A 14,708-nucleotide genomic window follows, 5' to 3' on the forward strand; every position below is an offset into this window, starting at 1 on the left:
AAATATTTAAAAACATGAAACAAAGGTGGCGATGACAAACATTTTATAATGTGTTTTTTTTTATCCACTTCACATCTTGTAGGTGCGGTCAGCGTAAAACAAACATGTTTTACAGCAAAAGGTATTGAGACTAGAAGGTGACAGTCTAGTCTGTTGAAACCAGTTGTTTTTTAAATAAAAAAAATATTTTATGCGATCTTGGCTGTTGAACGGTTTTTAACTATTTAACAGATCACCCTTCAGTTCTCTCAAAATAACAAAGTTCAATATATTAAAATACGTAGTGAAAAGAGGAAAACAGAAAACTGTGCCCAATAGTAATGTGGAATTTGTAGCAACAAAAATCAGAACTACAACGAAGCTGTCAGTAAAGACCCTTTCACTGAACATTTAGGCATTCAATCCATGGGATTGTCACTTCTAATTTCGTACAGATGCTCGGCACAGCAGACTGAGGGGTGGACCAGCAGCGCAGAGCGAATATAGGACAGAGAGTGCTCTAGCCACGCTATCTGTACTAGTAACCGGTCCCATTTATATGCACAAAGCGGAATTTGCGTCATCTGGCGTGAGGAATTTGAACGAAGCAGGTTGGTATGCAGAAGTGAATGCGCCCTCACTCGCTGAGTGAACGCACCTATTGGATCTCTCCAATTATCGGACTCCTCCCTTACACGCGTGCGGTACTGGGTAGACGTGGCTGCTTTCCAGTGGCATCGACCGTTTGCCGTGGTACGCAGCCCGAGTAAGCAGGAGAGGAAAGACCTTCGTGAGAGGCAGCGGCCCCTCTACGAACATGTTGACAGCCATCTGTCAGTTGCCCCAAACGTAAAATAGTCTCACGATGACGTTAGGCGGGTACGTGTGTGTGTGTGTGTGTGTGTGTGTGTGTGTGTGTGTGTGTGTGTGTGTGTGCTGTTGTCTCGAAACGTAAGCGCCAATAGACTGTAACTTTTTCAGTAGAACTTGCTGAAGGGGTTGAGTGTCGTAAATCCGAAGGGGCTCCTCAGTCGCGCTGAATAGGCAAACTTCCTTTGCCAAGTAGTTGCTTTCTGTTCTAAATGCGACTCTTGTATGTGGGTGGCTATGATAAGTGCGTTTACAGTATTTTTTTTATTCGTGTCAAAAGCATCAGTTACGAGGGAATTAACAGAAATTAACATACAGTATAGTGTTGCGTTTAAAATCTCGATAGTGGAGGAAACATGGCGTCGGAACATAGCCTATCCTCTGAAATAGCACTAAAGGCGCCGTAAAGCTTTAATGCCGTTAAGCGACGGGCGGACCGCTATAAACAGTGTCACATATCGTCGTCACTCTGAGACATGTTTCGGATTTAATCCTGAATAATCATGCAGTAGCAGATCATATACTGGGACCAGGGAACCATCGAATTCGCTTCTCTGATATTAGGATTTTATTAGCACCAGATACATCAGTCATCTTTCCGACATTACTTCGAATGGTTGCAGGGAACGGTTAGTGTGCAGAGTATGACAGAGCGCCTCTTAATTCGTTATTTTCCTTCGTAACACAGTATGGATACCTGTAGTTCATAAAAAGGTAGCTACTCCACAAATTGCAAGTTTTCCGCCTTTAGAAGTAGATGTGCTCTTGAAGGCGCTGTGAACTTTCACCTTACCTTGTATTGCTTCTGTTACTGCTGCTACTGTTCCTGCCTACATTTCCAAGTCTGTGCTTTACCAAATGCCTTACTCCTTGTGATGCAGAAAAGGAATAAAATTACAAAACTTGACGAATCCTGTACGTACATCAGTGTCTTTATCGGAGGCAAGGTCCATAAGTTTTCTTCCGTTGTGATTCACTCGCTTATTTTCTGAGTAAACGAGCGCGACTTTCTAAATTTTCCACAGTGAAGTTTCCACTTTAACTGTTGTCTTGTCTGAGATCACCGTCGTATTTACGAGCAACCAATCGCTAACAAAACCACCAGCAACGAAGAGCTGCGATGTACAGATAAGTGCAGAGAAAATCCACAGAGATGAGAGCGGACCAACCTGGCGGGGAGCAGAAACGTCTCGTTTCCGTTGTTAGTGTTGGCGCAAGTACTGCCCGAAGATCTGTAGCGGGCTGCAGCGACTACGGGAGCGTATTCGCCGCAGTCTCTCACGGCACGGGCCTGCTCCTCTGCTGCGCACTATCCCAGTTTGACAAAGGCTAGGCCGTAGTCGTGTATTATTTTAGTAACAAAACTCGCATTCGCCTCAAGTTCTGCCCCAAACTATATAGAACTGATGTCGAATAAGTTACAAATCGTAAGCATTGGGTGACCTCTCTCCTGTTGGTCGTATAGGCGCTCTGTTGCGCTTCACTTACAGGTGAAGAATTTGACCTTTCTTGCAAGGCAGTGCTGGCGGTGGGTGTTGTGTGATGTCCTTAGGTTAGTTAGGTTTAAGTAGTTCTGAGTTCTAGGGGACTGATGACCATAGATGTTAAGTCTCATAGTGCTCAGAGCCATTTGAACCATTTGAATGCTGGCGGAGCAGGCTGGCTGTCGGTAAACGGCACAGCGCGCTGGCCCGCTACAGCACACAGCTGGGCCACACCTGGATCGAAGCGGCGCGCCGCAGTGACGGTCGTCGGTCTGCTGGGCCGACATCGACCAACCTGCTTGTCGCTTTTAGGCGGTTCCCCTCACTCGACTAGACCAGTGCGGACTGGTTTCCGCGTCACGCACACCCTGCACGGAAAATATGAATATGCGATTAACAAATGATGCACAAGAATTTGCGGTCCTTATTGGCATATCATTGGGAGATCCGGCCACGAACACAAACAGAAAACCTTCCAGCAGATTTACTTATCTCCACTATCCTCCATAAAAAGAAAGTTAATGGCGTATATATTCATAACGGCGACGAAATGGGTGTGCTAGTACAGTGCGATCGTATCACTGGGCGGGACACCCAGTAAGTTCCGTAAAGCTTACACCGACTGGGAAGGGTGGAAGCTGCGTAAGGGGGTTTCCCGCCAGCTGGGTAAACAACATGTGACTCACCGACTCTGCTTTCCTGGAAACGAAGTGCGAGAAAAATGGATGCTTTACGATAGCCACTCTGCATCAGTGGGTGCTGACGCAGTGCAAAGCCGTACCTGAACAGAAACAATGTATGGTCGAAACTGGTAGCGTAAAAATAAAAGGAAAACCTAAATAACGGCGACTGGTATTGCTGTATTGGATATTCACGAGTTGTTGCCCCCACACTCAGCCCAGAGGATGGAGTTACATTTATAGAAACATGAGGAGTTGACACGTGTGAAGTTCACTGTGGTGCCGATCGTGCTTATGAAAACGGGGCAGTTTACCGTCTTTCACATAGATTTCTGTCTATACAGATATCCTACCTTCTGATTTTCTCTTTATAACAAACCGTTTCCCGCGAGTGCAGTCACACAGGCGTTCGACAGATATTTTGCACACATCTGCTTCTCCCCCTCTACCTTTTCCACCTGTCCATACGCTCCTATACCTTCCACGTGCGTCTCCCTCTCCTCCCCCTCTCTGCCCATCCCTTCCTCGCCCCTCTCTGTCCATCCATCCTCGCCCCCTCCTTTTCCACCTCTCTCTGCCCATCCCCTAGCTCCTTCTTTGCCCATCCCCCCGCCTCCCTCCCTGTCCCCCCCCCCCCATACCTTTTCTGTCCATCTCATCCTCTCGCCTGTCTGTTCACCTGTGTCCATTCCAACACGTAACTCCTGCAAGACATACGTATATTACGTGCACAAGTCGCCTGTCGTGCAGGGCAGCCTGTCGTTTTGATTGTATCTGCGCTCCTAATAGAGCTAGGAGGTTCTAACCCCCACAGCGATGAGTCTCATGTACAGTACCAAGCAGTATACAAATTTGGTTAAAATCGAACCAGTGGTTTACGACGAGACGCTGTACGTACATATGTACCTACGTATGCACCATATGTACATACATACGCATGTGGCAGCCATACTAGTTAATGGGAAGGAAGTAGTGGAGGTTTAAATGCTGATGATGCGTCGGGAGATGATGGATTAGAGACCTTGCTGAATACTGAGGTGAGGCAGATGGGCAGTAGGAGGAGATATCAGTAGGAGGTTTGAGCAGTTTGAGGAAAAGTAGGATTTTGGTGGTTTTCCACAGCTTAGGATAGTAACCTGCGGAGAGGGTAGTGATATAAAATGTTGCAAGGGTGATTGGAAAGGAGACAGGGCATTCTCTAAGGTGTTGACAGCTAATGCGTATGTAACAAGGGGATGTGTCGCATTTTCTATGAAGTACTTATATATTTTATTTTTTATATTTATTTATTGCCAAATTATAGACCTGTTACCTGATGTTTAAAACAGGTCGTACATCTTAAAATTTTCGTTTTTAATCTTTTTGCAGTTTTCTTTTCTTTTGTTTTATCTACAACTTTTACAAAGAATAATACTTTTCAAAATAACATTAATTTAAAGTTTAACTATAAATAAAATTTTGTTGTTTTTTAAGAATATAAAAATATGATAGGATAGAGGAGAGATTTGTTAGCACCATCACCGAACGTGACTGACGGTGAATACCTCGGAATGATTTCTTCGAGCCATTGGCCGGCAGTCACACACACACACACACACACACACACACACACACACATATATATATATATATATATATATATATATATATATATATATATATATATATATATATATATATATCGTTGTTAGTAGAGAAATGGTATTGCTTATCCTGTTTATTGCTAATCCTGTGTATTAACTTTAAGTGCCCATCCGTGGACAGCATTTGGTGATTTCTTGTCTAGATCGCCAGCGCAGCGCCTTATGTTTATTTACTGTCACATCTCGGCTTCCTCCTCATTGTCACTGTTTTCGCTGTCACTGTGGGTATCGCTGTCCACCCGCTGTAGATTGTTACGTTGCACATAGGCATGTCTGTTATGTCGTTTCCGCATGTACTCTTCATGTGTTGTTTTTGAAATACTCTGTGCCAACACGTTTAATTGTGCCCATTGTTCTTCGTCTCTTATTTGTGTGTGTGTACCTATGTCTGTATCTGTGTAGCCTAAGTGTAGTGTGTGTCTATTGTTCGCGTATTGCCCGCAGAAAAAAGACAGTTTGTTCTGAGGAACCTTGTTCCCCGCATGTGCATGGAGGTGTCTGCCTCAGACTCGCGTGGGATAAAGTCCGTGACCGGTTAACAAATGTACCATACCGCGGCTGGGATCGATCTGTTTTCATTCTCAACCGCTCCCTTTGTCAGGAAGGAAATCGTGCAGTCTACCTCCATTATCACTTACATCCCACTCACCTTGCCATGTATCCAAACGCCAACTTTAGGCGAAGTATTGTCTCTACCGGCACACCAGTTATTGTGTGTACCTTATCCAGTCTCCATATCTTTAACCAGTAACTTGGAGTTCTGTATTTGATCGTGATATCCGTGGGGCATATTCCGAGCAGCACACACAGTGCATCCGCTGAGATGGTGCCGAAGGCTCCAGATAGCCTAATTAGGACACTTCTCTGCCGTCGTCTGACCGATGCTTTGTTGGTGACCACGTTCAGTCTATGTGCCCACGTGCTAGCTGCGAAGCGGGCTACTAATTCCAAGAGCGCACAGTGGTATGTCCGTATGACTGGTAGAGGTAATCTGTACTCTTCTGAATATAGCCTCACCAGTTTGTGCTTTGTCTGTTGTTAGCCTTATGTGTTCGTGGAAATCCAATTTTTCACCTATGTGTGCCCCAAGATAGCGCGTAAGGTATGCTCGTTTGATGTTTGTGTCCCCAATTTTACTTATATATCATGTATGCATGTATGTATGTATTTATTTATTTATTTATTTATTTATTTATTAAACGGGGGACCTGGAAACGACGGACAGGCTTCGTCCCGACGTAGCCCTCATTGGTTCGCAGGAGGCCACACACCCCACCACCATCCCACACCAAACCTAGGGTTATTGTGCGGTTCAGCCCCCAGTGGAAACCCCCCACCCCCGCCGGGAACGTCTGATACCAGACGAGTGTAACCACAAATGTTTGAGTGGTAGAATAATTATGGTGTATGCATACGTGGAAACGGTGTTTGATTTGTGCAGCAATCGCCGACAAAGTGTAACTGAGGCGGAATAAGGGGAACCATCCCGCATTCGCCGAGGCAGATGGAAAATTGCCTGAAAAACGATCCGCAGGCTGGCCGGCATACCGGTATGCCGGACACTAATCTGCTGGGCGGATTCATGCCGGGGACCGGCACTGGAGATGGGTAGTTCGCGAACGAACGGGTGCAAAGGAACGGTTCACCAAGATGAACGAAAGGACCGAGGAACGAATTCGAAGGAACGATCGGTTCATTGTTCACTTCGGTCGCGGCGGTCTACTTATAGTTCCCGGCAACGAGGAACGATCGGTTCATAGTTCACTTCTGTCGCGGCGGTCACTTCGGCTGTTCTCGTTCCAGCCTCGGTCGCGTGCTCGTCCCAGTCTCGGTCTCCCTCGGCCGCACTCGTCGTTCTTCGCATGACCACCGTTCACAGTTCCACTGCCGACTGCTCCTAGTTAGTTTAGTATCCACTTGTTCGTTTCTTTCACTGCGCTCGCCCATTTTACATGTGTACCAAACTGTTCTTGCACTTGGTTCTGGCTATTCAGCGTCCACGACCGGTAATCAAAAAGTATTTTACAGTTACGTAAATTACATAAAAATTACGTTGTATGTAATAGGTTCTTCACTTCAGGTAACAAAAGGGCATATCAGCTCACTACATTATATCGATGAACAGCAGAAGACATAATAAGGCAAGTTTTTTGTTATTCATACATTTTTTTGGTTTCATCGACTTGATTTAGCAGCTAACTTTCAATAATTTACTTAATTTTCGTGTAAGAAAATTCATATAAAACGATTTTCGTGTATCTTTCATATAGAAAACATTACGTTTTGGAAGGCTCTAATTATTTTTAAGTTTGGTTGTTTCCAATTTGCGTTACCTGCTAGTTTGGTTTCTTTGAGAAAAAAAAAAAAAGTGGGTTGAGGTTCATTTTGGCTCAGTAGGAGAAGCGGTGCCTCTCCATTTGAAAAGACATAGATTGCCATAAAATCGTATTTACTTATCTCAAAAACATTTGTTCAGAAGGTGCTTTGAAACCAAAAACTTTACTACTGCGAACTTAATTATTATTATTGCTGCATTAGCTTTAATAATGCAACATAAAAATCTAATTTTTACGGAGCATGTGACGCAAGTATGAGAAAATCACATTTTATTTTATGCTTTCATAAAGTCTCTACTTCGCCTACGAACTCAGAGACAATGTGAAGTATATATAGGGTGTAAACGATTATTGTTTACAACGTAGCATAGCTATGTAGTGAAAGTCGAAACGAAGAATTTTATACAAGACATTTGTGGTCTATAAAGTTGGGAAAGAGCCACCAACAGGTTTACAAGACTACATGAACTATAGCCCATGCGCGTCGCGTGAGATTTTCATGTTCTCTTCTCCAGCTCTCTACACATCGTCATCGATTGTTTCGCAATTGTTGCGTGCATTAGCTTGTTATTTCATCACTGCCTAATTATTACATGTTTGTCTGTTTGTTGTATCTGCTCGTAACGGGTAACACATCGTCCGTAATTGGCGACCAGTCTGTACTCGGGGCCGGTTTTCCGTGCGCCACCCTATATTAATTCCCTGCGATCAGCCACGCAAGGCTACGGTTGGCTAAACGAGAGGTTCTGCAGAATCACAGAAATTACTTCTAAAAGTGTGTAAGAATTCTGTAATGAATAAAAACTCTATACTCCAGGGGGGAGGCAAGTGCCCCCTATTGGTGCCCTCCATCCTCCAGTCACCTACACTACTAGCTTTCAGCTTTTCATAAGAACCATATCAAGCACAAATGAACGGTGAACGAGTAAAAATGAACGGTTCCCAAAAAAGAACGATCAGCAGTGAAATAGTTCCCAAGGATGAACGAGTTTGCCCATCTCTAACCGGCACGCCTTCCCGCTCGGGAAGTAGCGGCTATCGTGGCGGGCTATATATCACTTACTGTGATTGGGATTTAATTCCGCTTGTGGTATGTTGTCCACGTACTGGAAGTTGAGAGCCCACGGTGTGGCAGTGGTATTTGTGGTTTGGTAAATGATAGGCAAGAAGGGGTAATGAAAGTGGTATCGTCGGGGACGGAGAAGATGTCCGGGAGAGAGGAGGCGAAGTGGACAGTTTTGTTCAGGTTATCAGTAAGGGATGGTTATTGTGGGGGAGCGGCCAGTGAGCCGGTGGAATGTTTTTCAGTCTGGTGCAAGTATGGTATCAGCCCCGGCGTTTGCCGGTGGCATGTGAGAGTAAAGGCGTTGTGTAAGCGACAGGGCTCTCGGGAGTAGTGGGCCCCGATCGCTGCCTCTGGGGGACGGGAAGAGTTGCAAATTGTGGCCGGCTGGTAGCGGGCCCACCCCAGCGGCGCTAGGTAGGCGGCAGGCGGCGGCGTGTCTGGCGCGCGTGGCGCCACGTATCGACTGGCGGGTGAATCAGCGGCAGCGGCCAGCTGTGGGGCAGGCAGGCAGGCAGGCGGGCGGGCCGCCGCGGAGGCTCAGTGCCGCCGCGTCTGGTAGTGCACGCGGCCGACGACGACGACGGCGACGCCGCGAATCGATGCCAGTGGGCTGCTGCCATGTTCTGCCCCAGCCGCCTCGGGTCGCCGCGACGCTACCAGCGCGTCCACGACGACGCCGACAGCGACGTCGCCACCAGGTACGGCACCGCAGGCCGAGCACGTGCGGCCGTGTGTCTGCCGGCTGCGGGGGCTGGCCGACACACTTTGTCAGCCGTTTCAGCTCTCCGCTTGGCACTAGGCGTTTCGACCTCACACCCTCGTCGTCAGGCGCCTTTAATTTTACGTGCACCGCGTGGCCGTTTTTGTTTTCGAGTGCCACTCGACTTCTAACAGTGTCGTTCTTTCAAGTGAATGAAACTGTTTGCTGTAACAATCACCACGTGCACGAAATTTAAAAGCTTCTAATGGTGGAGATGAAAGCATAACTTCTCAACTTGCAGAGCTAACACCAGTTATGCGTCGAACAATTATCTTAGACTTGCGGTAATATATCACACATGCTTATTTTTTATACTGATTTTGCAAATTGTTGTGCTCCGAGTGTTAGGGCAAATCGTTGTGCAACGCAAAATGCTTTGAAACTAAAGAAACTAAACCTCCCGACGCCTATCTTCACTCGTTACTATTTATATTCGCAACAGAAAGGATCCAGAACTTGCTTTGATTATTCAGGGTGTGTGTGTTCTTTTTCTTCATACTTATCGCTAGCAGACACAATGAAGTATATTACAAAAAAAAAAAAAACACTTGTTAATGGTTTTACTAAATTTGACGCCAGTACATCTAAGCTCAGAGCTACACTTTCCTGGGACCTTAAACGAGATGTCAAATCGAGGAATTGATTGTAATAGCCGGCCGTGGTGGCCGAGCGGTTCTAGGCGCTACAGTCTGGAACCGCGCTACCGCTACGGTCGCAGGTTCGACTCCTGCCTCGGGCATGGATCTGTGTGATGTCCTTAGGTTAGTTAGGTTTAAGTAGTTCTAAGTTCTAGGGGACTGATGACCTCAGAAGTTAAGTCCCATAGTGCTCAGAGCCATTTTTTGAGTATAATATGCATCGTTACGTTCCTCTTGCAATATAGAAATTACGGGTGTTAACAATGTGAAATGGGGGCCATTGTTTCTGCAGTGTGTTCGTGTGTACAGCAATTGACCGGAACACTTAGCCGTCCTGCCGATTTCGTATTCTTAATGTCGCATTCAAATAAAATGCGACTCGAGCATTCCAACCGAAGTATCTATCAGCGACCTTTTTTGCGTACCTTCTCGACGTGTTGGCTTTAGAGACTGCGAGTAGCAGTGCACGCAGAGGAGTTTACAAACAATTCCTCCGCCAGTATACACTCGGGTCACGCAATATCGAACAGGAGAGAAGTCCAATCCGAGTGCCGTAAGCCCCCGTGTCAACAGCGTCTCCCGGTATTTGGAGCATTGAGCGTCGGTTCCGTGGCGCGTTCTGGCGGAAATGGCGGTCACCAGCCGTCACGTGCTGCTCCTCTGGCGAACCGTATCCAGTACCCCTCTGTGCGCGTACAGGCATTTGAGTTATGTCATATTGTTGGCTTATTATTTGTTATTGCTCTGACTGCTGAAGTTACGCGTGTGTGCACACTGTGCTGCAGTGGTGCGCTAGCAGGTACTTTGCTGTCAGCGGTGCAAGAGCGCAGGCTCTGCAGGAGAGCCACTGGACGAGAACTCGGACGCTCCTGACACCCGCAACAAATAGTTTAGATAACTCTCTGAAAACCTCAAGTAGATTCGGCGATGGTATCTCTTATGACTTCTCCCGGTCATTACCACGTAGACTGAGGGAGGAATGACTGCTTGAATTTATCTATGCACGCTGTAATTAGTCTTTTGTCCTGGCGCTCCCTACGGGAGCGAAATGTAGATTCCTAGATGCCTCATGTAACATCGGTTCTTGAGACTTTGGAAGTAAGCGTTTATCTTCAAGCGCCTCCTAACCTAGATTTTCTACACGTCTGGGACACACTCTTGTGATCTAAACAAATCCTTTATCATTCGTGCTGCCTTTAATTATCTACGTTTAACGTTGCTTTTAGTCTGTTTCGTATCGCACGCACGCACATGCGCGCGCACACTTGAACACTTTTCTAGCACTGGTCGCACAAATATTTCGTAAGCAATCTCCTTTGGAGACTGATACCATTTTCGCACTATTCTACCAATTAACCTGCTCTACATATGGTTGAGCATATGTGACCACTACAAACTTTTGTATATTGTCGGTTAACTATCGAATTTAAATGTTTCAGTAAACAATTTCATACAGACTAATCTACTTTATGATTGCACTTACTCATTTAAAGAGTTCATGAGTTTTTGTTAGCGAAGCGTAAAATCAGCTCCAGAAATCGGCGAACCCTGAGCACGAAGAGAATATACTCCTTAGGTATAATTAATATTATCAGTTGAGAGTACTTTTTTGATATTCGACCCGTTCTTGAAAGACGCAGCGTATCCTATAATTACATTAACTTGTGGAGACATCACTGACGTACTGTTCAGGTGTTATCGTAAAACATTTTACAGAAACAATTTTTTTTCCTATCGAGTTGAGCCTCTAAGGACAATATCATTTTAGTGTCTAGGTCTTGTTATTTTTCCAGCTTTGACTTCCTGCCAGTATCTTCTGAGCCCACCAAGAAGTGCCTGTCTATGCTCCTCGGATAATGGTCCTCTCCGTCTTTTGGACGTTGATACCATTTTAGAACCTTGGTAGTTGTTCACCAATCTTCTAAATTTGTGCCTGTCAGGAATTTCTCTCTCTGAGATACCAATCTGCCTAATATCTTTTACAGAAACAATATTTATTGAGATTTTTTATTTTAAAAGCAGTACTACAGAAAAGTGTACAGTGAGTTAAAAACATTTTAGTAACTCTGTAATCGCTGGTAACGCTAGACTGGGAGTTAAAACTACTGCCTATTAGTCTATAGTGTGCGTGTTTCGCAAACGGGAGATTTTTCTAGCAGTATCAGAGCGGATTTTAGCTTCTTGTGAAGTTTCGGTAAAACTCAGTGCTTTACCTCTAATATCTACTTTTTCGTAAATATTCTAGATGGCTTTTTTTTTTCTTCGTGGAAAAGTGTTTTGCTCATTTTACATGAAATTTCGTGATCAGTCTTAATAGCATCGAGGAGAAAATCCTAAACAGTTGGGTTGTTGAACGAAACCCAACAGTGGGGAGTGTCAAAAAGCGTGTTGCCAACGAGCCATATTCCTCGATAAACCCGTTGCGACATGTTCTCGTGTCGTGACAGGTTGTATAAAACTGCCACTCCGCAGTGCACGAACGTGTACTTCTCGTTTACCCATTTGTCCGCTGGTTGGTGCATCAGTTGGCAAAGCAATAGAAATCCGGCGTCATAAGCTGACTTCGATTCACGCTCAAAAAATTCAACATTTCAGTGAATTACTGTATTAGACTTACACATTGACGAACAGATTATACTAAAGTGGTCATCGAGAGATACGACATTTCGCTGTTTGATGAGTTCTCAGTGAAGATCCGTCTTCCAAGATGAAAAGGAACGACAAATAACGAAGGCCCAACATGCGACCACGGTACCTTCAGGTACGAAACTGTTGACAGACCATCGCTTTGAGGGAGACTGCGTACCTCAAGTTTCTGGGTCTTGGACTTTGAAAGAGTCGGAAGTTAAAGAAAAGTTCTTATAAAACAGCACGATAACGCATTAGCTCACAAAGCCGCATCAACTCACACAGGATAGATGAGTGTTCTGTGCACAAGACTGTTCTGGGAAGACTTCTTGGTCCCAAATACGAAGTAAAAGATTCGGGGGACAGCTCTTTCTTTCGAGCAAAGGAGTACTCGATAGTGTTGATGTCAAGCAGAGTGTAGTCAGCAGTGGCGGAGTCGTACAGGATGTCAAAACAAGGAAATAACGCCAGTCAAGGTTAGGGTTGGCTCACCGAGGAGAAGGAGGAGGAAATTATAGAAGTGAGAGGCCGCCTCTCTGTAGGCAGTGAGCACCTACAGGAAACGAGCTTTTGGCGGTTCGCCGATAACAGCAGAGTTCGTCGAAAGTGAACAGGATTAGAGTTGAATCGTTTGTGGAGTGGAAAGTGCACTAGCAGATGCCTGTAATATCCACGAAAAGAAAAAGAAAGGTAAGGTAATGGTGTATGTGTAGCAGGTTGACATGTTGGGTGGCTACATCTTGACGTTGGACAAGATACACTTGAAGAGCTGAACGAATTTTGCTCTCAGAAGTACAATTGATGGCAGCAAGAGAGATGTAATAGCAAGTTAGGCAACGCGAAAGTCTTTCTGTAAAATTTTCATGGAAAAGCTATGTTTTGCACGCAGCTCCTTGTGGGTGCGAAACAAGGAAATCATGAAAGACGGAAATGAAACTATTGAAGCCTTTAAAAATCTGAGATTCATTGGAAGAATCCTAAGGAAATGCAATCCGAAAACAAAGGAAGTAGGTTACAGTACGCTTGTTCGCCCAGTGCTTGAATACTGCTCAGCAGTGTGGGATCCGTACCAGATACGGTTGATAGAAGAGATAGAGAAGATCCAACGGAGAGCAACGCGTTTCGTTACAGGATCATTCAGTAATAGCGAAAGCGTTACGGAGATGACAGATAAACTCCAGTGGAAGACTCTGCAGGAGAGACGCTCAGTAGCTCGGTACGGGATTTTGTTAAAGTTTCGAGAACATACTTTCACCGAAGAGTCAAACAGTATATTGCTCCCTCCTACGTATACCTCGCGAAGAGACCATGAGGATAAAATCAGAGAGATTAGAGCCCACACAGAGGCATACCGACAATCCTTCTTTCCACGAACAACACGAGACTGGAATGGAAGGGAGAACCGATAGAGGTACTCACCGTCAGGTGGCTTGCGGAGTATGGATGTGGATGTACTGGAGAATGTTGAAAAACCGAGGGATCGTTCGAGTAAGGAGAAAGGACGTCCTGGAAGGATCCCACGATCGAAAAAATCATGCCTAATGAAAAAACGCAACTCATCTAAGAGTGTGGGCGCACACGACGACACTAGTCCTAACTGGAAACTGTATTTGAATTGGTAGTGGAAGACAAGAATCACTGGAGCAGGCGTAGATGAGACGTGAGCACGCGAGACAGATGGTCGATGACGTGAGGCGCAGTACTTAAACTGAGATGAAGTGGTGGCGATCAAGCAACGGGAACGGAGGGGAAAGACGCGTCCAACGAAACGTGGTGGAGATGACCGAAACATCATTCTAGTGATTTGTGTGCCGAAACGGGTTCGCAGGTGGTTCCAACAAATAGAATAAAATTATTCGTGGGGAACGATCCGAAAAGATTGTACCCTGATGTTGAATAAGTTCATCGATTAATTCCGCTAAGCAGTTTCGGGATAGTCACGATCCCTGCACACTCTGTGCGCGAAACACAAGGGAAAAATTACTCCGAAGAGTCACTACTAAAACCAGTCTTGACTCGCGAGAAAGTATTATTGACCGATTCAAATCCAATGATTATTTCGAGACTCGACTGCTGGGCTGGAAAACTTATGCCGACAATCTTCACAGAGACAAAGCAGCATAACACTTCATTGATCCAGATCCGAAACTACGCCAGAACAAACGACCTTGATTGGCTTCGGTGAGACCCCGCTAAGTGCAGGTGGCTGACAATCACCACCTGCGAGCCGGTAGCTCGCCGCTGTGATATCAACGCACTCCTTACCCGTCAGGCGTGCATTCATTAAATAGCACCACTCGCCTACAGAAACTGGAAACTGACTAAACAGAATCCCAAGCCCTCGAATGGGAATGCACTGTGTAGTTTGATTAGACGTTCTGTATTGAATAACTAGCTCTGTAGATAGCAAAGGACCATTAACCAGCGACTTCTGAGATGTTAAACAGTAACATACCCAGACCACAACAGGTGACAACAGAACTTTTCTCATGGACACGCATCAGCTGCCAGCAGGCTACCAGATTTCGCAAGCGGCAAGAAGATCCACGAGACTGAGTTAACATTCAGGCTTTGCCACCCAACTCCTGTAGGAACAGAAACCCAGACATTTCCATCGATAATTT

General features: G+C 45.4%; 1 protein-coding gene across 7 annotated transcripts in view; it reads left to right on the plus strand.

Annotated features, from left to right (window-relative positions):
- Positions 1-14,708, plus strand: part of LOC126202245 (phosphofurin acidic cluster sorting protein 2) — a 732,246-nt gene that overhangs the window by 457,841 nt on the left and 259,697 nt on the right. Inside the window, exon 1 of one of the 7 annotated variants that reach the window (XM_049936848.1) lies at positions 8,624-8,756. The exons of the other annotated variants lie outside the window; for them this stretch is intronic. Within the exon in view, the coding sequence (XP_049792805.1) occupies positions 8,677-8,756 (80 nt within the window). The 5' untranslated portion in view covers positions 8,624-8,676. Of the gene's footprint in view, positions 1-8,623; positions 8,757-14,708 lie in introns of those variants that run through there. 7 annotated transcript variants of the gene reach the window in all.

Source organism: Schistocerca nitens, chromosome 1 (assembly GCF_023898315.1).
Source record: "Schistocerca nitens isolate TAMUIC-IGC-003100 chromosome 1, iqSchNite1.1, whole genome shotgun sequence".
Lineage (NCBI taxonomy): Eukaryota > Metazoa > Arthropoda > Insecta > Orthoptera > Acrididae > Schistocerca > Schistocerca nitens.